This window comes from Carex rostrata, chromosome 13 (assembly GCF_964058835.1).
Source record: "Carex rostrata chromosome 13, lpCarRost1.2, whole genome shotgun sequence".
Lineage (NCBI taxonomy): Eukaryota > Viridiplantae > Streptophyta > Magnoliopsida > Poales > Cyperaceae > Carex > Carex rostrata.
Window position 1 is genome coordinate 8,068,920 of NC_135930.1, and position 27,415 is coordinate 8,096,334.

General features: G+C 34.0%; 3 protein-coding genes across 9 annotated transcripts; 1 reads left to right on the forward strand and 2 right to left on the reverse strand.

Annotated features, from left to right (window-relative positions):
• Positions 1 to 5,553: 5,553 nt before the first annotated feature.
• Positions 5,554 to 9,874, reverse strand: LOC144564138 (uncharacterized). Of its 2 annotated transcripts, XM_078313672.1 has the most exons (10): positions 9,646 to 9,874; positions 9,208 to 9,279; positions 8,563 to 8,820; positions 7,861 to 7,966; positions 7,485 to 7,527; positions 7,285 to 7,357; positions 6,618 to 6,705; positions 6,029 to 6,085; positions 5,849 to 5,927; positions 5,554 to 5,700 (listed from the first exon to the last, which is right to left on the reverse strand). In XM_078313672.1, the coding sequence occupies exons 3-10, from the start codon at positions 8,700 to 8,702 to the stop codon at positions 5,687 to 5,689; spliced, it is 600 nt and encodes a 199-aa protein (XP_078169798.1). In that variant the 5' UTR covers positions 8,703 to 8,820; positions 9,208 to 9,279; positions 9,646 to 9,874; the 3' UTR covers positions 5,554 to 5,686. The 2 variants fall into 2 exon arrangements, with proteins under 2 accessions (XP_078169798.1, XP_078169797.1); XM_078313671.1 differs by lacking the exon at positions 9,208 to 9,279.
• Positions 9,875 to 10,158: 284 nt separating this feature from the next.
• LOC144564387 (uncharacterized) lies at positions 10,159 to 11,443 on the forward strand. Its single transcript, XM_078313988.1, has 3 exons — positions 10,159 to 10,358; positions 10,759 to 10,891; positions 11,243 to 11,443. Exons 1-3 carry the CDS (start codon positions 10,201 to 10,203, stop codon positions 11,297 to 11,299), a joined length of 348 nt encoding a protein of 115 aa, XP_078170114.1. The 5' UTR covers positions 10,159 to 10,200; the 3' UTR covers positions 11,300 to 11,443.
• A 514-nt stretch (positions 11,444 to 11,957) lies between these two features.
• On the reverse strand, positions 11,958 to 22,346 carry LOC144564140 (ABC transporter C family member 10-like). 6 transcript variants are annotated; one of them, XM_078313674.1, is made up of 14 exons: positions 22,229 to 22,346; positions 20,655 to 20,716; positions 18,550 to 20,567; positions 18,232 to 18,335; positions 17,928 to 18,144; positions 17,607 to 17,693; positions 16,894 to 17,517; positions 16,529 to 16,693; positions 15,717 to 16,011; positions 14,883 to 15,097; positions 14,200 to 14,505; positions 13,646 to 13,709; positions 12,969 to 13,208; positions 11,958 to 12,415 (listed from the first exon to the last, which is right to left on the reverse strand). In XM_078313674.1, the coding sequence occupies exons 2-14, from the start codon at positions 20,668 to 20,670 to the stop codon at positions 12,306 to 12,308; spliced, it is 4,461 nt and encodes a 1,486-aa protein (XP_078169800.1). In that variant the 5' UTR covers positions 20,671 to 20,716; positions 22,229 to 22,346; the 3' UTR covers positions 11,958 to 12,305. The 6 variants fall into 6 exon arrangements, with proteins under 6 accessions (XP_078169800.1, XP_078169803.1, XP_078169801.1 ...); XM_078313677.1 differs by having other exon boundaries at positions 20,655 to 20,709; positions 22,229 to 22,312; XM_078313675.1 differs by lacking the exon at positions 22,229 to 22,346 and adding an exon at positions 21,405 to 21,553.
• Positions 22,347 to 27,415: the final 5,069 nt, after the last annotated feature.

Consider the following 27,415-nt stretch of genomic DNA (forward strand, 5'->3'; position numbering starts at 1 on the left):
GTTTCGTTACCCGATAATATTAACGGGTAAGGGTAAGGTAGGGTAAGATCAATTTTTAATGGGTATGGGTAATGTCAATTATAATGGGTATGGATATGAAAATGTCTCCACCCGACCCGTACCGTACTCATTGACACCCCTAAACAATTGATTTTCATGTACGAATTTCTAAATAAATGAGTAGTTGGATTTGGAAAAGCAGGTTCCTACGATTCCTTAGAATCGTAGCAGATTTATTTCCGAGGTGATGCAAGCATAGTACTAAGATTTTTTTTGAATTATTTTTTTAATTTATCAAAATGTACAACAAGTACAACACACAATTTATTCAATATTTAATAAAATCTGAACTTTTTTTTATTATATCACAAAATGTTAATATTTTAGTTTATTATTTGCATTATAAAAAAAACATATAATTTTCGAATTATATTCGTATTATAACTAAATCACAAAACTTGTATCTTATTGAATTATCAATTATCTCTGTCAAAGCAAGAACCTATTTCCGCCACAAAAAGAAATGAAAAAAAAATGAACCACTCTGTGGAAAATTGCTTCCCCCAATGCTCAAATGTCGGGCCATCGTAATCACATACATTTTTTTTTATAAAAAAAAAGGGGTAAATTTCGAAATAAGTCACTAAACTTTGTTATTTGTCACGAATTGGACACTCAAGTTTGATTTGTCCCTTTTGAGTCACTAAACTTTGTTATTTGTCCCAATTAAGTCCCTCTATTTTTTCCATCAAAAATTTTAACGGAATATTCCTATTCCGTCCAAAATATTAACGGAATATACTTATTTCATCCAAAATATTAACGGAATGAGCATATTCCATCCAAAATACTAACGGAATTAGCATATTCCGTTAAAATTTTGGATGGAAAAAATAGAGGGACTTGATTGGGACAAATAACAAAGTTTAGTGACTCAAAAGGAACAAATCAAACTTGAGTGACCAATTCGTGACAAATAACAAAGTTTAGTGACCTACAGCGAAATTTACCCAAAAAAAAAAGGTCATAATCAGATTACGATGAGTCCACTAAATACACCTAACCCTTACTCTAAGAAACCAGTAATTGACATGCAACCAATAGAATGCGTCATAGAAGAACTGAAGTTCTTGGTAATGCAAACAAAAATATCACATGACCGGGGACCTCGGAAAAATGAATAGTAAAAGGTTGAAGCTAGCAAGCTATATCGTATTCATAGGATGCCATTCCGCTGCTCTCCAGATAAGAGAGCAGAATTATGTTATTTAAAATTTAACCGTTGAATATTTTTATGCACGAATCACAATACAAATGAACGGTCATGTTACATAATTTAGAAAATGACAGAGCCATTTAATTACTTTTTTCACTTTGAAATTAATAAAATACATGAATTCCAAATCGAATGTTACATAATTTATTTCTTTCTTTTTTTTCATTTTGTAGCAGTATGCAGAGTTTTTAGATAATATTTTAATTAAGAATTTAAGATTTAATAAAAAAAAAATTCAAGAGCCATTTTTTGAATATATATTAAACAGGACTATTTTTTTTTCTGTTTCTATACCTCTATTTTCCTACTACAATTTTATTGAGAATCCTCACAATCTAAGAACGAATCTTATATCAGATCTTTCTTGAGTACGGAAAATGAGGTGAAAACGTATAGCTGTATAGGGCATGAGGTGAAAACATCCAGAATTTTTTTATCTATTTAATTAAAGAAAAAAAAATGATATCAAATCTCGAATATTCATGAATCTAGACGCTGTAATATATAACGTTATAGCTCCGAAAACACGCCGTACACTAGGGCTGTAAATAAGTCGAATTTGAGCGAGTTACTTCTTACTCGTACTCAGCTCATTTAATAAATGAGCGAGTCAACTCGAGTTCAGCTTATTACCAACTCGAGTTGGCTCACAACTCGTTTATAACTCATTCGATCAATCAATTTTCTTAGTTATAGTTACATACCAGTAAGAGTTTATCTAAACAAAAACAATTCAAATGATTTAGTAAGAGTTTAGCTAAACATAAACAATTCAAACATAATTAACAAAACAACTAACAAAATAAAAAATCCAAACAATATCTTAGGAGTTATTTAGAAGGGTATGGGATTTATTGTCACGAATTTTGTATAATGAGTTGTTAATGAGCGAGTTGGGGTATGCTCAAACTCAGCTCATTTATTAAACGAGTCAGTCAACTCGAGTTGGAACTGACTCGAGTTATAAATGAGTGAGTTAAAGTAAGCAATTAGCGAGCGAGTTATGAGCGATTTTTTACAGCCTACCGTAGACTGCATCTTATAATGGGGAAAAAAAGAAGAAGTAAATATATACAGCGTTTTCAGTCCGAACAAGGGCATATCATAATGCAAATCAAGTGACTGTTAGCTGCATCTATGGTTTTAAATTTTTTAATTATAAATGTTGAAATTTAATTTTTTTTAAATTTTTTTAATTTTTTTTTATATAATTTAGTTAATTTTATAAAGTAACACGTGTGCTTGTAGTTTCGAGATTAGAATATTATTTTGTAATTATGAAGATATAAATTCATATATTAAGTTTTAACACCCTCAGTGGTCTATTTAAATTTTGTAGTTTCGTCGTGACTCGTGAGTGCGACTACTTTATGTATAACCTGTTTGCTAAAAATGGATTACTGAGCGATGAAGAAAAGGAGAGGCCAATAAGCTCTAATCGGTTACTCAACTATCGTTGATGATAACATATCTTTGTCTCATGAGTCATGACTGTGACCCGATTCATCTCATCTAGCGTCCCTTTCTGACTGACGTTAGTTTGCCAAAGAAAATGCCAATAAGACAAGCCAAGAGAAAGGAGATTGCACTCAAGGAAATACAAAGTAATATAAAATAAAAGGGAGCATCTAGCTATCCCCCGTAACAATCCCCCATTTCATCCCCCAGTCATTAATTACTTCAATAACTACTAACTACCTAGGGGGACCACTTACTATTTGGGGACCACATAATATTTGAAAGATTTTACAACTGGGGCGCGCAAGTATTCATCTATAATGCATCAAGTATTCATCTATAATGCATCAAGTATTCATCTATAACACATCAAGTATTCATACCTAATATATCAAGTATTTAAAAAAAAAAAACTTGACATGTTTTTAGAGGTGGGATTTTTTTTCTTCGTTCAATCTAATCAATATTTCTGACGATCGGTGAGGAATTTTGCAAATCTAAAACCATAAATGTTTTTGACATAATTTTATCTTTAAAATGAGATCCATGATGATATACTTTTGAGTTGTCCGTTGTACAAGTATTCATCATTATCGAGAAAGTATTCATCCTCGTCGTGCAAGTGCAAATATAAAAACTGGACACATCACTCATCCATCTTTTACACGTTTTTAGAGGTGGTTTTTTTTCTCCGTTCAATATAACCAATATTTCTGACGATCTATGAGGAATTTTGCAAATCTAAAACCACAAACATTTTCTACACAATTTTATCTTTCAAATGAGATCCATGATGACATACTTTCGAGTTGTCCGTTGCACAAGTATTCATCTCTTATCGAGAAAGTATTAATCCTCATCGTGCAAGTGTAAATATAAAAACTGGATACATCACTCATCCATTTTTTACATGTTTTTAGATGTGAGTTTTTTTTTCTCCGTTCAATCTAACCAATATTTCTGACGATCTGGGAAGAATTTTGCAAATCTAAAACCACGAACGTTTTCTACACAATTTTATCTTTCAAATGAGATCCATGATGACATACTTTCGAGTTGTCTGTTGCACAAGTATTAATATCTTGTTACGCAAGTATTCATACATAAGATATTAAGTATTCATTTATACACATTGAAGTATTCATATCTAAGACATCAAGTATTCATTCATATATCTCTATTTTTTTTTCAAAATTTGTTTTTATGTCATTTATTTAAAACGCAGTGGCCTAATTCACCATTAATAAAGCTTTGTTCTTTGCAAAACTCACTACTTCATAAGGAAGGAGAACATAAACATGAAAAAGATTAATTGCATATACATATACAAAATTATTTTGATACGATCAACAGTGACGGATCTAACCCAGTAGAGACGTGCTCTAATATTCATTCAAACACATTGAAGTATTCATTCATACACGTTGAAGTATTCATTCCTGGCAGAGGCGTGCTTGATTGGGATGGAGTGATGGATGATCTCCGGCAGAACGTTCGCTAGAGCAGGAGCAGCAGGCATAGAGGGAAAAAACCGAGGCGAAAGTGTAAGAGGGAGGGAGCTTATTGTATTTATCATTTCGAGGTGGGAGAGGGAGGGGAGCTTATCAATGGAAAAAACGAAGGTGGAGGAGGAGGTGGGATGCGGAGGTGGGAGAGGGAGGTAGAGGCGGAGGTGAGGTGAGGTGAAGGTGAGAGAGGGAGGTGGGAGGCGGAGGCGGAGGTGGGAGAAGAAGATGGAGGTGAAAGAGGAAAATAGAGGTGGAAGAGAAAGGGAGAAAGAGGAAAGAAATAAAGATTGTTAGAAATAGTAGTTATAGTTATAGTTAAAATAGAAAGTTGGTTGGGGGATGAAATGGGGGATGGATAGGTGGGAGATATTATAATTACCCAACCGCATCGTGAGGCTGAACGTAGGCATTTCCCCTTTCATTTGGGAGCTGAAATTTCTGGTCTACGACGGGTTTGCTGTAATCTACATTATTTTTCTTAAGAAAAAATATACCTACCGAGTTTATAAAAAAAATTGTGCACATTCCAAATTCGATACAAAAGTTATAAACCAATATCATTTCTCTTTAATATTTTTCGTTCATTAGCTAACGATCAGGAGCAGAACTAGAAAATCTCAATAAAAGAAGTTAAAAATTAAAACACACAAATTGTGACTAGTGAAAATTGAATCCAAATTATTTCCAACACTACATAAGCTCTTACCGCTAGATTACAAGTGAACATATGGTCATTTATAAGAGAGAACTGACTATATAAAATATTCCAAAAAATAAAATTTAATTAAATTTTAGTATATATAATTAATATTTTAAAATTATAAGAGTGACTTAGCCAGCTTTAAATCAAATCCCCCGCCGCTAGTGACTCAACTATTAATTCTTCCTAGAAAAAAACAGTTCGTATTAGTCCTTATATAGACCATGGCTAAACAAATCACATGGCTCTTTCAGTCTTTTGATATCTCTCTTTTTTCAAGACCTGGTTTCTAATCCAATTGAAAGATTTTATTTTCTCCACCGTGCAGATGCACTAGTTTGTATTGCAATCTCACCAACTTTTTTAAGCAAAACCTGATTGTCTTGTCAAATTGTAACATATGCCTCAAACCAAACACATTCATCATGGTCTAAAGTCCCTATCAAATACCCTCAAAGTTCCAATCAATACCCTGCGGTTTGAACGCTTTCCACCTGTAAGCCAGCTGATAATGTAACTAAATATAAAGGATTAGTTGGTGTTAAGATTTGCATAGTGATTCCAGTATTTTCTTTCTTTCTTTCTTTTTCCTTGACCAATCAAAAAGTAAATTGTGAGAATTCAACAACTACTAAGAAATGAATAAATAACATACAACAAAGGATTCAAGCTGCATTGCTACAAAAATTTTACATAATTTCATATTACATGATAAAGATAAGGCATCCTGGAAGTTCAAGTCGATCACATTCTTGGAGCTGCATAAAGATACAAATGCATGTGTCTTAATCAATGATTGTAATCTGCTATATGCTTCATAATATTTATATGCATAATATTTGCAATAAAATTTCTGCACTTCTCTTTGAACTACCAAAAGCACAAAAGGAAAAAAAAAACAAGTACCTCCACCCATGGTCGCTTCAGGAAGTCGTTCAATAGAGTACCTGTGCCGTGTGATATACATTATAGGGATCCCAGGTATCTGTCAAATGCATGAAAATAATTAGGGTCCAATGATATATACTAGCAACAAAGATTGATGTAAAGAAACGGAAACCATAAGATGTTCAATTTCAAGTGTACCTTGCGAATGCGCCGCTTCAGGTCTCTGTCACATGTGGCAACAATGTAGCACTTGTGCTGTTTAATGAGGAATATTGTTACCAATTGCAAATAAGTAGCAAATTGAATATTTTTTAATATTCACAATTAAAAATCATTATTCTATGGGTTAGTTAAGAACAATATACCGACCCATTGAACCAACATTATGTCAGAGCAAAAAATGACATTAATATTGACATCGCTTATAACTTCATCAAATTCATTGATAACACGTTCATAGTTTCTTATAAATTTGTTCAAAATTCAAATTCATTTTGCTCCACAACAGTTCAATTTGAGCATTATAAACTTAGTAAAAATCGGGGCAAATTTGGCAACAATTACCCAAATGTACTTATAATTCATACTAACCAGAAGTTTAGGTACAAGTTGAATATAAAATATTCAGGGGTCTTGTAAAGTACACTGCATAATGGAAGTTATTTGAAAAAGAGTGAAATCAATGTGAACAAAATGTCAGCACCTTCTCTAAATAAATTTCATGTACATCTTTTCTTTTTCATTACAAATGAATGCAGAGAATCAAATAGAAACAAAATAAATGCACCTGAGTAACACGTTCTACAATGCAATCATCAGCATAAGTTCCCTTGTGCGTGCATGGTAACCTGTCAAATCTCGGGTCCTTTGCGATCCTGCAGCAAGAAAACAACATAGTGAATATAAACACAGAAATAATACATGACATCAAGAAATATCAGCCTTTTCACATAAAGGGTTAGGACCTTCAACGAACTACACAATAGTTGTAGGTAAATTTTCAAATTCAAAATCCAATATATTGGACATGATCAAACAAAGAGAGCAAAATTGCATATTGTGAAGTTTATGCCAAAGGTCTATACAACTTTTGAATTAGATTGAAAGAGAGACTGCATAACATTTTACAATCAAAAGGAAGATCAGCATTTTTTGCAATAAGTCCATTTTGGTAAAATAATAAGTAAACTAATACTGGTAATATTATGTAAATATTGGGGACAAGTAACTCTTTTTTGTTTTACTTATTTTATCAAATAGGTATTATTTGCAAATTAGAAAAACGTGCAGTGTGAAACATGGAAAAAATTGGTATATATTTGATATATTTTGCAGAACTCGAAAAATACTCTCTTATCACATATATCACTTATGCTGCTTATGGGCCTTAAAATTTTTCAGACAGAAAAATTAAATTTACTATTAAATAAATTTAACAAGGGCAAAAGGATAACCTCAAAGCAACACGGTACTTTTGACCCAATTTCTCCAATTCAGCCATGACGCAATCAGTTATGCACGGTGTGCCTACAAAACCCAAACAAGTACGTGTAATGAAATAACTAACAAAATTAAACAAAAAGAAAATCAGATTAACTATAAAATTAGGCGTCAAAATAAAAAAGAACATATAAATAATATTACTACCACTAACATTTTGCATATAGGCAGTCCATCATTCCCTTTTCCAAATCCAACTGCATGGCATAAACAAAAAGGGTACTGTTATAACAGAGGTAAAATCTCGATGGAAGATTAAATAGGCAGCGTACTATATGCAAAATTTCCTACTCATGTCATCAGAATTCTACACATAATATTTTCATTTTTAAATGGCCAGTACAATAGTTATGCAACAGGGATATGAATAATTACTTGCACTTAACAGCAGTGCAAATACATAATAAATAGACAATTTTCAGCTAATCCCTAATTCTAAGATAATCTTATATCTAAAATTATCACAAATAATTCTAATGATCCACAAATAATCCATAATGAAATTTAAAATAAATACATAGTTTCAGCACCTTATTCTGAATAGAGAAGTTGATAAAGTTGGTGTCCACAATGACTCTGTAAGGTGGGCCCAGTGCAGTGTTATACTTGAAGAATAATGCTGAAGAAACTTGTGGCCTACACAACAAAATCCACAAAAGTGTAAAAGATGAAGATCCTTTTTCCAGGTAGAAAAAAGCTTTCATAGAAGGCTCAAATTTTGGCACGTGATAGATTTCAATATAATGTGAAAGTATCTCAGAAACAGCTGGATATTAATGAAGCTTGATTGATATAGTTGTCTGACCTGAACAGGAATTGGATTTTAAAAAGTAATTTCTATCCGGAGTCAATCGGTACCTATAATCTAACACTATCTCAGATAAGTTCACTCAAGCCCTCACAAAAGACCTGATATACAAGTTTATATACCAGTCTTGAGATTTCAGAAATCAAGCGCACAATTGAGGCACATAAATAAAATCTCATAATGTAATTGATTAATTGAATTGGTTATTTCGGTTTAGGAGTCAGCAATAGGTGGGTGCAAAACTTAATTATAAATTAATTAACTAATGCAGTAATGCTTTAATTCGCACAACAGTATCCTCTAAAATTGTGTATACAGCAGAAATTCTACAAAAACACGCCCTCGGGGCAGCTTATCCTTCTCCAGATCCTTCTCCAGATCCTTCCTTTTAGGGTTATAGAGAGAGAGAGAGAGAGAGACTCACACATTACGAGGCAGCTTATCCTTCTCCAGATCCTTCCTTTTAGGGTTTAAGATTTCCTCCTTGTACTTCTTTATGGTTTTCGAGCTCACAATCTTCTTCACTGTGGCAAACTTCTTCGCCCCCTTCTTTGCCTTGCCCATGGCTGCTTTTCTCAGCTAGAACCTCTCAAACATAAGACAAAGCGGGAAGATCGAGAGCGGCGCTGTACTATAACTGAAGCGGTCAGCGGTGGATGGAGTGCAAAGGAAATGTTGCAATCTGATACACATGTAGATATCATTAAAAATGCAAACTGATAGCAATAGTTGCAACAGTTCGGGAATGAAAGCAAATACTGCAGATACAAATGAATATAAAAAACAAGAATACCATAGGAATTACAGAACAGTATCCAGGGTTTTCTGAATTTGATAACTTAGTCCCTTGAGGACCTTTAAAATCTGTACCAGTACAGCAAGGAAGCAATGGTACCACTGACACCAGAGTTTAGAAAGCATAAGAAGACAAATGCATTCAACTCTCAATTAACAACTCAAACTGAAGTTGAAAATTTTGAGGAAGGGGAACATGGGGCTCGGTACCAACTGGTACCAGTGAGGGAACTGAGATGCGAAGTATGCATCAAGCAAAAATAATGAAATCTACCTTAACCCTTTGAAGATAACCAAACAAAGCTCTTTTTAGTTTTGCCAGAAGATTACGCTACTCCTAGTGAAACTAATAAAAAGTACAACATTGAAGAGAAAATTGGTAAAAAAAACAAAAGAAAGTAATAAAAAAGAAAGTTTCAATTCATTCATTTGTTGTCCTTTCTGACAATACAGCTGATAGGTCCTTATATCCGCCCATAGCTTAACAGAATAAACTACGCCCGAACCCATAAATAGTTGACGAAGAGAGAAACCCAACCCGTGAGAGAAGAAACAATTTCCTAAAAATTAAATAACAATAATCTTACAAGTCTAGTATTACAAGTGAATACTAGACGAAGAGCAAGCAAAGGAATTAATATTTTTCAATCTAGAAGGAGAAAGAGGACTTAAGTACAAATACGAATAGAAGCAGAGGGTCGGTATAACGTACCTAGGTCGCTGGTAGCTCGCTTCGGAACCAACAGAGGGCTTCTTCTTCCTTTTCTTCGCTTCGTTTCAGGGATAAAGGAAATTTGGGAAGGAAAACTAGAGTCGATTTTTTCCAAATCAATTCCCGTCAATTCTCTTCACTTTTCACGATAATCGCCGGAACCAAAATTTCCATCCCTCCGTTGCTGTGTGGGTTCCAATCTGTGGCGGCAAAGGTGACCGGCGGCTCCTTAAGAAAAGGGTTTATCAGTGTTTGTTTATTAATGCTTTGGGCTCATGGGCCATGGCCCATGAGTAATCTCTCGCTAGAAATCCGCTTTGTAAAGTGATTTTACTAATTTAAACGGGCTGGTCTCCTCTTTTCGTTTTGGATATCACATCTCCAGTTGAGTTATTCGCGATTCTCCATGGTACATTTGTTCATCGTTCGATCAGAGTTCAAAGGATTAGATAAAATAATAAATTGTCCGGTGTGCTCCAAACTGGAGATGACAGTCGGAAAGAAAACCCCACTTCTTCCCGGGGTTGGAGACAGAGGGGAGTGAGCATAGAAGGAATGGCGGCAGCGCTGAGATGGATTGTGCAGATGCACAGAGACGTACCGAAAGCCGCACGATTCTACGCGGACGGTCTCGATTTCACCGTCAATGTGTGTACTCTCCGCTGGGCCGAGCTCCAATCCGGCCCCCTCAAACTCGCTCTCATGCACTCAGAGTATGATCTCTCTCAGGTGGAATTTCGTTCATTTGTTGGAAAATTGAAAGATTTTTTATTTGGAGTATGCGGAGAGGAGATTACTTGATTTTGCATTATTTTTCAATTTTAATGGGATTGTAAAATTGAATAGCTGTACTGGTATTTGAAATAGGAAAATAGGTTGTATCATAGAAAGAGGTTTACCTTTTTATGTTCTAGGATTTTTTGGAGTTTTGATACTACTGCATTATTTCCAATGGGTTAAAAAAATCAAATTACTCAGCTTCATATCACTGAAATTGCTCAGCATTCTCAATGTAGGTTGGATTATGTTTTAAGTACATGCTACCAATTGAAGAAATTCATCAACAATTGTCTTCATATAACACCTTTAGTTTTGTTGTTTTGTGTGTTGTAGTAAGCTGGAGAAACATAACTGTTATTCAACCATGCTATCCTTTACGGTTACTGATATAAATGGTACAATCACTAAGCTCATGAATTTGGGTGCTGAGTTGGACGGACCCATCAAGTATGAGATCCATGGAAAGGTTTGTAAATACCATTCAGTACTGTTTCAACTGGTACCATTCAATTGTGTCTGTTATTCTGTATGTGCTGGGATTAAAAAGCTGAGCTCGACCCATGCTCTTGCTTTACTTTTGTTCAAAGTTACATGTTCAAAACCTAGTAGAGATTTTCATTATGTATATGGTCTTTTAATCCCAAAAATTAGTCTCCAGTCTTTGAAACTAAAGATTGAAAATACTGAAACTGGTTCACTAAAATTGGAGATATCTTTGAAGGATGTCATTTTTGTATGACGATAGCATGTGCCCTTGATTGCACTAGGGTTTTTGGGGAGCTAGAATATGTCCGAATCATGTTTAAATTTGATGCAGGTTGCAGCCATGAGATGCGTAGATGGGCATATGCTAGGCTTGTATGAGCCAGCATGAGGAGATAATTTTATACAAATTTCACATTCTGGGCATTTTTTTAGATTTCTTTTGCTTTAGTTTCTAGAAACATTTTAGCACAGAAAAATGTAAAGGGCTAACACTTTTGTTCATTCAATTGATACTGGCTGCGTGATGTGTCAATATAGAATTTGTTTCTAGAAACATTTTAGCATCCATTGTATGCTAATTTATTCCCAATTAGTATTTCAATTGTCATTCCAAAGTTTCTGATCTTGTGAGTTATTTTAGTATCAAATCAAGCGGTAAAAATGTTGAAAAATGAATGTATTAAAATTAACTTGAAAACTCACACATTTGACCGCTTGACTTGATACTAAATAAATTCGTAAAATTATAAATTTTGATTTAAACACACAACTAATGAAGTAAATCGGTTTGAATTTACCGTTTGAAGTCGATTCGATAGGTTTTGGAGTTGATGTTATATAAGCTGAAATGACACATATTATACTAGCCAAACTCTAGTATATTATATCCATCTTCAACCTTCCATTTCTCTAAAAACATTTTACAAGAATTAGAATTTTTTGAGCTTCGTCTAGAGAATGTAGCTAATCTAGAAACAAATAAATATTTTTTAAAATATTAAAATTCTATATAATGGAAAACAATACAATTAGCCAGCTGAACAAAGTAACCACAAAAAACTTGTATCACTTTACATATTCTATTATATCAATCACAAAACTTGTATCATTTTATATATTCTCTTACATCTTAGACTCATCAAACAATTGATAATAACGGTGACATGCTAAAAAAAATTAAAATTCAATTATTTTAGAGCATGGGGAGACTACCACTCTCCGAGAACTAACTACACTGGATTTAGATTAAGCAATGTTTCAAGTCCAGTTGTGTTGCTCGCGTCTCCAAAATCCTTTGCGCCTACCTGCCTCGCCATGATTACCTGCCTCTCCATGATTATGAGGTGCCACTGAGAGTATCAATTTTATGTAGTTTAAATAGTCCTAGTTGAATTCTAGATGTTGCCATCAGCAGAGTGGGACCAGTATTCCTTGACAAGTTCCCGAAACATTGATCCCTCTGTATTCATCAGCTTCATCGGCTCATCATATTCTACTAGTTCACCTACATGAGAAAAAACAGCTTGTTAATTGATATAATTTTTAGAAAGGCACGAGGGCAAAATGTTAGAGAACTCCATAGAGGATACATAGTCAAAAGTTCAAACTCCCTGAGCCAAGTAGCATCACCAAAACTACCCATTAAACCTTTTTATTTAGGGTTCTTGGAGGTGAGAGTTTGCTCTATTGAGCCTTATTAAGTTCTTAAATAGAAAAACAAAAATACCAACGAGACAAGGAATCAAAATAAAAAAAATATATATATATAATGAGAATGAAATGGAAAAAAGAACCCAACTGTAGATAAGGTAAGGACCTACTCGACCAGCCCAAAACCAATCTGGCCACCCATAAAATTTTGGAAGTCCAATAATGAACCTAAACTGAACCTGAGCAGAGAAATTTGAAAAGCAAGTGGGCTAAACCAATAAACCTGATTAGCCAGACAATAAAGCAATTTAAAATCAGAATCACCTAGATCCATTTACCACCACTAGAAATTATAACATCATAACACAATCAAGCCTAAAATTAGGAAAATTAAATTATGTGCTAACCATCACTAATGGCAAGAACCATGGTGCAATCCATGACAGTGGGAATGCGGTGGGCAACAGTTATGACGGTACAGTCTACAAACTCGGATCGAATCGTTTTCTGAAGAATTGCATCTGTTGCATTGTCAATTGATGCAGTCGCTTCATCCAGCACCAGTATGCGGCTTCTTCTTAATAAAGCTCTGCCAAGGCAGAACAGCTGCCTCTGGCCCATGCTCCAGTTCGAGCCTTCTTCTACAACTGCACAACAGAAAACATGCGCTTAGCTGAGAAAATAATATATAAATGCAACTTCACAGTGAACTTATAGATCATAACTTTATGGTCAATAGAATTTTAATCGTTACTTTTCCAAATCCCCCTAACAGTGGTGCTTAATCCCTAGTATGTTTGGATTAAGTGAGAATAGCACACTGACCCAGGTTAGCATCTATTCTTTTCTCTATTCCGCATTTGGCTAACCCGGGTTAGTGAGCTATTCTTGCTGTTCTGGGTTAGCTCCGGCTCCATCCAAACATAGGAGGAGACCACAGAACATGAGGAACTATAGAACCTCTTTTTGTTTTATGAATTTTGGGGGTAAATATTTCACATGAGGAACTTCAGGTATTTCAGTTTTGTAAAAGTTATTGAACTTTATTTTAGAAAAGCACATTGAAATATTATAGAATTAGCACCTAGTGAGTCCAAACCCTGCTCCTTCTCCTGAACTGCTTCCCTAAGCTGGCATTTGTCAAGAACCTTCGAAAACAAAAACAGTAAATGAACACATGTTAGTAAACATTTAAAATAAAAGAAATAAAAGGGATCACTGAATTCAAACCAATTTATGCCTTTTCTTTTATTCTGTGAGAGAACCCGCTCCTAGAACTATTGATGGTCCAAAAACATAACAATAAGATTACAAATAATTCACAAATTTTTTGTTTTCAACACCTTCCAACAAATAGACAAATTAAATAGTTTTCACAAATTTTACAAATGATTTTCTGAATTATTTGTGAATTTCGTGAAAACAAATGTATTAATATGCAGTATTTCGTTTTCATTCTAAAAACATCAATATTTTGGTATATTAATATGCAGTATAAAAATTGAATTATTGTGAAATTATATCAGTATTATGCCCATACAAGAATTTTAGATCTCTCCAAATTATTCCCAAATTCCAAACTTGCTAGTATGCCCAGTAACAAAGGTACAACCAACATTAAATTTCACTGAAACTTACCTCCCATATTTGCTGATCGGTGAATTGACCTAATGGGTCCAAATTGTACCTAACAGACCCATGAAAAAGTGTTGGATCTTGTGGTATAATACCAAACCGAGATCTCAAGTCATGCAACCCTATCTTTGCAATATCCACTCCATCTATGACTATCTTTCCCCCTGCGGGCTCTACCAATCTAAACAAGGCACCAATTAAGGTTGTCTTTCCACTGCCAGTGCGGCCCACGATACCAATCTTGTGTCCGCCTTGAAAAGTACATGTTATGCCACGAAGCACTAGTGGTGTGTCAGGTCGGTACCTTATCTGTTGAATGAAGAAAAAAATCTTAACAACCCTTATGATACTGAAGTAGCATGGTAGGATATCAGCTTGTAAAACGTTCATTTTTGCAAAGAAATCTTACATCATGCATGTGTATTCTCTTTAGTACGGGCCTAGAGATAACAATACCTTGGATGATATTGGTATAGGACTGGACTTGTGGTACTCATTACCCAAAATGGACAGACCCTATAAAACATAATTCAAAAGAAAATACTAACTTGTTCAGTACAAAACTGGTACAACTTTTGTGCTGGCAAATTAAATCTCATTGGAAGCCTGATTTGAAATATCCCAATCCTAGGTGGACAACTTGCACAATAGTCGGCATAGATTAAAAAATAAAAAATAAAAATAACCTTTAATTCTTGGATCTTGACAGTACCAATGGCCGGCCAATTAGGAGGAAGTCGACTGTCCTCTATCACCTCTGGCGCCTCACTTTCTATGTTCATGTACTGGTTCAGCCTCTCAACTGATATAATTAAATTTGCAAGGTTGCATTGGTTTTGTATGGAGAAAACAAACGAATTATTTAGAGAGAGGCCATACGACAGTGCCATTCCCACGAACCCTGCATCCAAATCATTGCACATTAGTTTAAAATGGAACATGTGCAAAGGTCACGTGAGATATCTCTATTTACTTGTAAGTAAAGTTCGCAGATAACAATAAGAATGGGGTTTTAGAAAAAGGAATGCTTATCTTTATTGCAGAAAACTCGCATAAATATTTTCTATTTGCAAAAAGCACCCAATCTAAATGGACAAGGAATCTTACAGTATCCCTTTTGGTTTATAAATTTTTTACTGACATTGTAACACATTCATCATTGCTTTATTTTTATTTTATTACCATCTGATTCATCAACTATGCATCTTTTTGAAAATAATGTTTATTTCAATTTATTCACATACTGTTACCATCACGGGTTTAAACAACAAAAGAAATAAGTAATAGAAGGAAGTTAGAAGGAGAAGAATTCAGTTTAGAGAAGAGAAACACTTTTGTTGGTCTCAATATCAGGTCGTGATGATTAAATGTTAGTTTAATAAATATGGGCTAAGTGGTCATTTTTAACATTTAATATGCTCATGTCTATGGCCTTGTAATTTAAAATGACCACAAATCTCAGGTCACAAGTCCTTCACACATCTGCAAATTACATTAATGACAACAAGAAAGTAATATACCAGCGCCAAATGTTCCAGGAGGAAGCAGTGCCATGACAAGTGCTGATGAGGCCAAAATGGCAGCGCTCATGATCTCTAGCCGTTGGATCAGCCACTCCGTCGAGCTAAAATTATGCAGATAAGGGCTTGCATTTCTGTCTATTAGCTCAAGGTTTTTTGCAAAGAAACGGTCTTCCTCCTGAAACGCCCTTATAGTAATTGCACCAGCAATTGACTCTGATAAGTGGTTCGCCATGAGAGATTTTGTGGTACCATTTATTCGCATCAGTTCCTTTGCTGAAGCCAGGTAGTATCTCTTTATTTAAACAAAGTTAAAAGAGAATTAACCAGAGCATTATATGAAGTAAGAATCTCAAATTCAACCAGTGAACAATGGCATACCCTATAACAAGTCAACGATGGTTTGTCGGATCATAAAAATGGTGGAATGGTATAATTAACAAGAATAAGAAGGCAAGTGATAGATAGTAGATCAAAATATACTAATAAAGAAAACAATATTTGTGTATAATAGTGATGCAAATCTTTTGAGGCCATTTTTTTTTTTCATTTCATAACCTAAAAAATTGGGGAATTTACAATAACTTTATGTGACCGTATCTTATAAGACCCAATATTGCTCTCAAGGAGCCCACGTTAACATCAGTTTAAAAAAAAAAAAAAAAGAGCAAAATAAATTAGTTTAATTCAAAAATAACAATATAATAGAACTCCGATCATGCAATAACATACTCCAACAATGAAATTAATAACAAAGAGGGTGGTACCTTTTAGTAAAATACATGATATACTAAGATTTTTTTAAGATGTACCTGTATTCGAATGGCCAAAACAATCATCAATACCGAGACAAATAGAACTTGCCATGTAACAACAGCCAATACACCAAGATTGCTATATGCATTCAATGTAGCACCTGTGGCCCAAACAAAGGTAAATGGCACATCCAAATCTACAATAGTAAGGTCAGCCGAAACCTGTACATCAAACAAATACATCGGTTTCAAATACAAAATCAATAGAATGACACCTGCTGCATCAAATACTTGTTAATAAGTTTTGAGGAACTTCTCTTTTGGTTGTTTTATTGGCTATGCTGGAAATTTAAATCTCAACCAAACATATACAACCATTAATAATTTTAAGAACAAGACAATCAAAAAGATATTTATCTGACCCGGCTAAGAATTCTACCGATAGGGGTAGAGTCATAAAATCCCATTGGTGCACGAAAGAGTGATCCAAGCAACTGGGAGAACAACGACTTGGATGCCTCTAATCCAAGGACAACCACAAAGAGAGACCTGAAGAACAATATGAAAATTGTCCCAAATCCTATTCCCAAATAAACCAAAATTAACTTCAATGTGCCGACATTTGGGTTCTCAACATTTGCAGCCATCCATGTGTTTTGCGAAATTTGCCCTGTAACAAAAATTATATGTGCCAGAGCTGCAAGGGAATAATGTAAATATCCCTTGTTCTGTCCCAAATATTGCATGTATGGTTTTAGACCTGTATTGCCCCTCTCTCTCTCCTCTTTCTTTATCAATTGATCTGATCCACCTTCCGGCAACTTTGCATTTTCTTTCTGGAGCACATTCTTTATGGTTCCGCCGTCAATTTTACTTATCTCATGGCCGTTGATGGTTTCATTTTTGTTATTTTGAGCAACCATGTTGTTAAGTTTCTCTATTCCAACAGTCTCTTTGTGGGCATGGACTAGATCCTGGAACTCCTTGCATGACACAAATAGCTCGAGAAAAGGGGCAGAACGTAAAATTTCTCCATCTGACATTAACTGCACGACAGAAACTTGTTATAATTGGTCTAATCTGTTTGATTAGAAACTACTTTAAATGATCATGAGAAGTAGCGAATGATAATTACCATGACCCTATCAAATGTGGGTAAGAAATCAACTTGGTGAGTAACTAAAAGAACTGTCTTGTTTGCTAGAGCTCCCATTACATATTCCTGCAAAACAATCAGAGAAGGCTTAATAAACAGAAATTAAAAGAAAATTCATACCAATCCTATTAGTACAGAGGATAGAAAACCCAGTAAAATTTATTCCATGCTAGAAAATAGATAGCAAATTGGAAGTATTCAACCATTGTCATTTCATGAAGGAACATATAGATAAGAATGGCTTCTGGACGAATAATTGCTTAAATTGGGTTATAAACGGTTTTTTTTCAAAATCCTTACATTAAACAAACTGCTAGCAGTCTGTGCATCAACCGCACTAAAGGGATCATCAAGGAGGTATATATCTGCGTTCTGGTACAATGCACGAGCCAGCTGAACACGCTGCTTCTGACCCCCACTCAAATTGACGCCTCTTTCTCCTATTTGTGTTTGGTCTCCAAAGGGTAGCATTTCTAGGTCTTTGACCAATGAGCACCTCTCTAGTGTTTCTTGGTACCTGTTGAAAATGAAATAAAATAAATTCTCTAGTGAAAGTTTTGGTGTTACTCATATAGGCTAATCTAGAAGATTATAATAATATTGCCTTTGCTTATTCATGGGAGACCCGAAAAGGATGTTCTCTTGCACCGTTCCGGTTTGGATCCATGCATTCTGAGACACGTAGGCTATATTTCCACAAACTTGGATCTACATTTAGCCAATTAAATTATCAGTAAGGATGTAGATTAACTGTTTTAGTTATAGTTTTGTGTCTAATTCTGCCTCAACACTCAACAACTCTAAAAACTCAAATGCAAAACAAACTTTTAGTATTATTTTAAAACAATTCTATCTCCAATTTACTAATTACTGTACCTAAACAAGCAGTGAAAGTTATTGACCTATAAAAGGAAATTCATACCGTGCCGCTAGTCTTGGGGACTTCACCAAGAACAGCTGCCAGCAGAGTCGATTTTCCTGACCCAACCTCACCACAAATTGCCACCTTCTCCCCAGCCTTCACCACCAAGCTCACATTCCTCAAAGTGGGCCTTGAAAGATTCTCATCCCAAGAGAAATCACATGACTCCATCAGTACTGGTTTCTCCATACTCACAAAAGCATCCTTCCTCATCTTTTCAGTTTGCAACTCAGGTGCTTCCAAGAACTTCTCAACCCGTGCAAAAGCAACTTTTGCCTGGATCACAACCCCAATCACATCTGGTATCTGGCGTACTGGATCTTGTACGAGGCGAAGAGTCGCAACAAAGGTGAAGACATTGCTTGGCTCTAGTGGTATTCCCAAAAAATAACATGCCAAGAATGTGGCGGCTGATACAAATACAGGGGATGACCAAAAGAGGAAAGTGTTGTATGCCTTGCGCAATTGAACGGCCCTTAACCAAACATACTCCTTTTGCCTGAGTTTTTCAATCACCTTCCGAAAATGCCCCTCCCATGCATAGAGCTTTAGTACCTTCATGTTCGCCAAGGACTCAGACATGGCCTTTAGCCTCTCGTCTTGTGCCTCCATTAGCCTTGTTTGAAATTTGTGTTGTAAATTTGCCAACGGGGCATTACAAGCAACTGTTAGAATTATCACGACCATTGATGAAATAGTTGCTAGACCAACAGCATTGTAAAGAATCACCAAAGCAATGCATAGTTGCAAGCCTGTGGTCCAAGTTTGGTGGAACCAATACGGGAACTCCCCTATTCGGTACGCATCAACCGTCACATAGTTCATAATTTCTCCTGAAGAATGGGTCAATTTGGCTAAATTTGACAACCGCTGTTGCTTTTTATATATAGCAGCAGATACTAACGACCTAACTTGTAGACCTAGCCTTCTCGTCCTGAAGTACCATTGCCTTTGCGAAAGGGACTCTGTGCATTTAGCAAAGAACAATCCCAAAGCTAAAACATAGCCTTCATATTTAAATGCCTCTTGACCCAATGATACCTTAATAAATGCATTTAGGATCATGGGGCCCGAAGACAGGGTGAGAACCTTAAGCAATGCAAAAAAGCCAGAAAAAAAAATTTCTCTTTTATGGCACGAAACAATTGTCCACAAGATCGATGGTGATGAAGACTTTTGCTTGCTTGTTTCCTTTTTATGGTTAAATTTATCTAAGAAAATGGTGTATTGGGTTCCTGCCCGGTCTATTTCACCTAGTTCAGGTATGTCTCTCTCTTCCAAAGGCTTCTCATATCCCTTCTTCATTAATGGGTTCAACCACCAAAAGGACATTATGCTTAAAAACCCAGCAGTTGAAAGAAGTGACACATTTGACAATTGGTCCAATGGAGCTGAAATAATATCAGCATTGAGAGGCTTGTATAGATTTCCATTAATGGTTTCTTCTTCATCCCTAGATTTGTAAACTGCACAAACAACCCAAAGAAGTGCACCTGGTAGAGACAATATATCTAAAATTGCATCAGCAGTTAACTTCTTCTCTTTTAGAAGATAAGTGATCGAAGAACCACATATGAACCCGGCAAATATGGTCGGTAATATGAACCAAATTTTGAGATATCTAAACCTACAAGTGAAGATGAAGCTCAGAAGGAGTTGGTACAAGCCCAGAGATAACATTGCAAGCCACCAGTGCGGTGCATGATAGGTTATATGTCTAGTAAAATTCTCTATCAACATGTAAGCTCCAAGGCCGAGGTAAACAAATGCAAGACCGCCATTAAAGGTAGCAGAGAGTAAATGGATAGGTGAAGAGAGCCTAAAAAGCATTCTAAATGGGACATTTGCTTTGCTTATTCTAGGAATTAGATTGACTAGAAGCAAAACAGAGAGCAAAGAACTAATTGACAGCGCTACTATATGGTTTATGCAAGTAGAAGAGTCCAAAATTTCTGCAAGTACACATCCACTATTCCCATAGGCACAGATGGTAGTGCCACAGAAACCAGTAATCGAACCTAAAGAATAAAAAAAAATTGATGAATTTTAGAAAAGCATTAAAACAAAAAACTCCAAAGATAAGAAACCTTTAATTTGGGTCTTACTTGCAAGAGAAACCATCTTGCCTGAATCCCGGATTATGCGCTTGACATTGATTAGCTGCTTCCTTCAAATTAAGCAAGTGAAGAATTAAGAAACTTTCGATATGGAGCACAATGAAAACTTAGATAGTGACATACAGACGAATCATTGCAAGAAAATAGATCATATCCATCTTTTATAGAGTGGTCATAACAACATCTCAAATAAAATAGAGAAGTGCCCCCATAACATAGGGAAAAAGGAGAAGGATCTTTTTGTGTCCTAATGCCTACTTAAATCTCAATTTATTGTGTGGGGCAACCCACATAGTAAAAGAAATAAAGAATAGCAGTCTCAGCATATGATTGAAGATCAAAATAAATATGCAATCAAGATACATGAATCTTGATAATCTTGGAAGATGCCAAAAAATATCCTAAGACTTATTTTCTTCACAAATTAATTTAAGCAGCCACATAATTTTAAAATATTAATAAAAAAGAGCTACTGGTAGTATATATAATATATTATTTGGGAAGGAAAACTCCACATTATACGCTTATACAAGAGCAGAGCATACTATCAGTAAGCAACAGTGAAGTAATACAATATATAATAATACGATTAAACTCTGTAGAATGAAATGATAATAAGGATTGAAAAAAAAAAACAACTTTCGCTCTTTTCAACTTGTGCAAAATGTACTGTCTCAGTTCTGAAAAAAAGAAATAACATTCATTCTGGAAATTTCACTTGCAATTGTTTAAACTAACCTTGCGTTTGCGAAGCTATCAGAGCAATCTTTCGCTTGTTCTCTCGATTTATCGTTTTACAATTTTTCTTTTTCCCTTTCTGAGAACAGTAATCTGATAGTAACGAAGCGAAAACAAACTAAAAGAGCACCACAATTGTAGCCTTGTAGGTAGAGAGTGATTTGGTAAATTTATGATTTATGCGGAGAGGATAGCGAGAAAGAGATTCGGTTCGTCACGGCTCACGTCTTTCGACCTGTCCTTTACAAAGAGAAGACGGAGACATCGTGATTCGTTTTTGGCATTTCTTTACAAGTGTCCCTCTCACAATCTCACGTTGACCGTATGATTACTATCAAATCAAAGGTATTTTACTTTCCCTATTTCTTTTGGACTCTTATGCATGTTTACTTGCTTTTTGGATATTCGCATCCTCTGCAGTAACACGCCGTTTGAGTTAATACAGATTACCGTCCGATCAAAATCCGGACCAATCTAGCACGCACCAGTAGCGCACGGGGTCTTCAATACAATTATACGATTATACGATTATACGAATTCACTTTTTGGACTATCGATTTCATCTGTCTTTTTTTTTTTTTTTTTTGGAAATTACAGCATATAAGCATACTATCAGTAAGCAACAGTGAACTGATAAAGCATAAATTAATACGATTTAACAAGTAAACATCTTCCTATGAAAGTATGAAACTGTAGAACGAAATGATAATAAGGATCAAAAACAAGTTTTGCTCTTTCAAACTTGTGCAAAATGTACTGTCTCAGTTCTGAAAAGGAGAAATAATATAATTCTGGAATTTTCACATGCAATTGCATAATCTAACCTTACGCTTGCGAAGCTATCAGAGGCTCAGAGCAATGCCACTGCTCTGTCTCTCTCCCCCTCTTGCTTGCTCTCTCTCAATTTGTCGTTTAATTTTATTCTTTCCCCCTTTTTCTGAGAACACTGATTGGACAAATATCGAAGCGAAAAACAAACTGAAAGAGCGCCACAATTCTCGTTTTACAATTTGTTTATTCCTCTTCTTCTTTTCTGAGAAACACTGATTTTATAGTATCGAAGCGAAAACAAACTGAAAGAGCGCCACCATTGGGTCAATTATAGGGTAGCAGAGAAATTCATATCCCCTGAGGTAACAGAAATTTTGAGTTTTGATCCATACCGTTCGATCTGCTTTTGCACGACTATTAACAGGCCCCACGTATTTCAGATTCTAATCGGACGGTGAGGATCTAAACTCAAATATTCAATTACCTCAGAGAGAAATTCGGTTCGTCACGGCTCACGTCACCGACTCCTGACAAAGCTGACAAGAGAAGAAGGGAACTGGGGAAGGCATGATGGCATTTTTGTACAAGTGTCCCTCTCATTTTGACGTGTGATTACTATCAAAGGTACAATATTTTCCCAGTTTCTTTTGAACTCTTGTGCATCAGTGCATGTAGCCCTTGATTTTTGGACAATCGTTTTCATATTTGATCTGTCCCTTCCAAAATCCTCGTCTCCAGATTTTCCAAAAATAATATATATATTGACAATTAAATTAATCTGTCATTTTATAACTATGGATATGTCATTTATAGTTTACATAATGTGTATATCAATGTTAGTAACTAGTAAGATTTAACAATCATTTATTTATTTGTTAAAATCTATATTAAAATATCGTCCTCAATAACAGTTGTAAAAATGTTATCAAAACATGCGGTCAGAGTTCATAACAGCAAATAATTGTGTAAAAATGTTGAGGGTCCAAGAAGATCAACGTAGTGGAAAAAAATAATTAAAATGTGTGAAAAAGAGTTAATTTGAAATGTTTGACGTGATCTTTGTATGAAAATGTACTTAGACATCAAATTTTATATTTTGTTAGAAACCTTTTATTATCTTTAAAATAAGTAAAATATTATCTAATTTGAAAATTATGAACCATTTAAAGTAGTGATTTTCAATATACCCAAAAAATAGTGGTTATTTATTTTTTTTATAAAAAAAAAGTAAAATTCAATCTTCAACTACATTTTCATACAGAGATATATCAATTGTTTAAACTTCGGAATCACAAATATGAATCTGTAGCCTCATTATGCTGTTACTAATAGTTTATGAATGACATATATATTACAACACCAACAATAATTTTTTTCATTCAATTACATTTTAATATACATAATTGAAATTTTAAATTATAGAAATAGACAAGTACCTGTATGAATAGATCCGTGCTCTAATGTTCTAAATATAAATATTACAAGAGGAGGGATCAAGTTACAACATTTTTTGAGTTACAACAAGTTACAACAAGCATTTTTTACATTTTGAAAGTCCAAATCGTCGATCCAAACAGTTAAATGTGATCTCTACAACAAGCATAGTGTAATGCAATTGAATTCTTCAACAAAATTGAGCTTATTATAATTAAAAGTAACCTTCAAACTTCCTATTGAGATCATCGTTTACCAAACATAGAAGTTCATGATAAATACCATTCAACTACTTTCTTTTATTATTCATAAAACGTCACCTTCTAATAATAAAATAATTTCAAATTAGATAAATGAATTTAATGCACATTCAAAAACTAAAATAATATTATTCACTTCTCGTTCTTTTGATCTGGAAAGAGAGATGCAGGAGACTATTTTGATGTGTTTTGATTTGTCATTTCGCTTATTATGTACTGCTGATCACATTTTGTGATGAATTATATATAAAATTTCGAGGCTTAATTAATGACATGTTTTTTTATGAAAAAAGTTCACGTGATTTCATTACTTTAAAATCAGTTTGAATTGATTAAAAACACTAATAAGCATTCTCAGCATGCTATATAAATCATGTATTACACTAAGTTGGTGTGATTCCTGTAATTAGCAATAAATTTATGTGCCGGTAATTAATACTATTGAAAAAAAATAGTTTTGATAATTTTATGACAAAATATGGTGAAAATTAATAAAAGTATGAAGATACTAAAATTGTGCTATAAATGCACTTCCACAGTCCACACACATATTTGTGCAATAGTTAATTAACATATATATGTTTTCAGAATCACCTCAAATAGATTTATTAGATGTATCTGTCTTTATAAAATATCAATTTTTATTGATTTTTATATGAAAGTATCAAAAAAAAATACTCCAAATTAATAGCCATGTACTTATCTGGCCATAAATTTCTCCTCTGTCAAATTAAATTCGTTAAATTCCACGTCGAACTCATCAAGCCCTATGAATTCATGCCACCTACCTCACCGTTTGATTTAATCATATCACCTACCTCACCGTTTGAGTTTCATTATAGAATTTTATTATCTATAATGACATAAATCTTAAATAAATCTCGTGAAATAACACAAATAATCTGGAAGCGAGGCTGTGGTACTGTACATATATAGCGCAGATTAGTCCGCATTATGAATTAATTTTTTTTGTTTTCAAAATTCAAATAGTCGATCTGAAACGCTACTGGTGGAACTAGAAAATTTGTATAGAAGGGATGAAAAATAAAGATGTAAAAATGTATATGTGAAAGGTAGAATTTGAACTCAAGTTCTCTCACAACTTAGTAAACAAAATTAATCACTAATTAAGCTACATGTAAAATTTTGATAATTTATAAATGTGATATGATAAAGATCCGCATCTGTGAACTGTCAACATAATCTGCATATAAAAATGTACTTGTATATCAAATTTTATATTTTTATGAAAATTTTGTTTTTTTTAAATAAATAGAAAAAATTAAAGTTGATATAAAAATCTAGACCATTCAAAATTAGCGGTTTTCGACTTATCTCAAAAAATAATATTTTAAAATAAAAAAGACTTGGTTTGCAAGTTCATTTTATACAAAAATCATATCGATTATTTGATTTTAAAAATATAAATATTAATTTATAATAGAAACTAATTTGTGCTATGCATAATACCATTACGTACCTACCTCAATGATCCGGACTCAAAAAGTCAAAAGACCAAACTCTATCACATCAGTCCACATGTTTATTCTCCATCTCACTTTCGTCTGCCTTCAATTTCAAACCAAAATTCAATTGAAACAACAAAACAATGCTGCCGGACAGAAGAATTCCTTATCAAGCCATTGAATCATAAATGATTAGTTTATTTGTTTCAACGAGCAAACCAAAATAGCAGGAACAAATTTAACAAGCTCTTTTTAATTTCCCGTCCACAAGATTGTGAGGAGCAGGTGCTACCTAATTATATAGAGAGAGAGAAAAATGAGCTATGGTGAGTTGCGAAGTAAATATATTATTTTACTATTTATTAAGCCACTTTGAAAATCGCTGATCCAACGGTGGCTTAACTAAACAGTAAAATCAAAAGCTACCGTTAGATCAGCGATTTTCAAAGTAGCTTAATAAATAGTAAAAAAATTCCAAAAAATGTAAAATTTGGTCTCCTAGCACATTTTAATATGGAGATCACATTTAACAGTTTGGATTGATCATTTGGACTTTAAAAATCGGAAAATGACTTGGTTGCACGGGAAGCTAGGAACAATCGATTGTATATTAGCCTATCTCTCTCTCTCTCTCTCTCTCTCTCTATGTATGTATGCATGTATGTAGAGAGAGAGTGACTAATATGCATTAAGTAGCATATGGACCAATATGCATACGGTTCAAATTTGAAATTTCAAAATCCAAAAAGTCTATCTGAGCCGTTTATCTTGTTCTCCATATTAATATGTGCTTGGAGACCAAATTTTATATTTTTCTAAATTTTTTTACTATTTATTAAGCCACTTTGAAAATTGCTGATCCAACGGTGACTTAACAAAACAGTAAAATCAGCAGCCACCATTTAAATTTTAAAAATGAAAATATGAACAGAAAGTAAATATAAAAATATCTTTCATGCATTACACATACGCACTCTAAATATTAAAAAAAAATTGCAACTGGTCTTCGATGATGAACATCAGATTATTTTCATATTTTTGTTTGTGGGTTGAAGTGTCCCAAACATTGAACAGATAGAGAATTATTTGTAAATGGCTGAATATATTCCGCATATTAATTTTCTCGAGATCATTTTGAAGAATATATTAGCAAAAATAATAATAGGCTGAAAATTTCAATCTGAAAATGACTCAATTTAGAAACAATTATTGGTTGGTCGTTGTCACTAGTAATAAACCAAGTAAATGTTCGAAACTCGTTGCCGCGGCATTAATTAATATCAATTTTCGGCTTGTTAATTGGCCTACTTAATGTCAATCAGACAAGGGCTCATGCCTCATTGATTTAATTAGTGTTTTAATTATGTTTACATTATACCTTTATTTAAAGTCCAAACAGTCGATCCGAACCGCTTACTGTGATTTCAATATTAAAATATACTTGGAAACCAAATTATATAGTTTTTTTAGTTTGTTTATTGTATTTTTGGGTTAGTACAAAATCACATATAAAATAAATAGTAATTTAAAATAATATATATAAAATTTTGGTTTACAAACACATTTTAATATGAAGATTGCATTAAGCTATTCGAGTCGTCTTTTTACGGCCATTTTTATTAATACCCCAAAAGAAAAAGTTAATTTTAAAAATAATCATGCATTCTATTTTTTTTCAAAAATGACCTAACCGCCTGGCCCACGGGCAGTCTCCTAGGAGACCAAACCGCCCCCCCTACGGGCGGTCTCCTAGGGGACCAAACCGCCCCTCCCACGGGCGGTCTTCTTTTTTTTTTTTTTTTTTAGAGATCTGAGTATTTTGATTTAAATAATTTTGTGAAGAAAAAGTTTTCTTGTTTATAGTGTATGCCAAAAAAATAAGACATTTGATAAATTTATGAAGTGATGTCGTAACTCTTTATAACTTTGATTTTATTTGTCAGTTAGATGCCATAAGTCTAAATATAACACTAATGAAAGACTTGGCCTTTATTCAAAAATTTCGAAGCTCTGACAACTTGTTGATCTTTTTCTCTTTTTTCGGTTTTTATAATATATGTATAATATATACATATATACA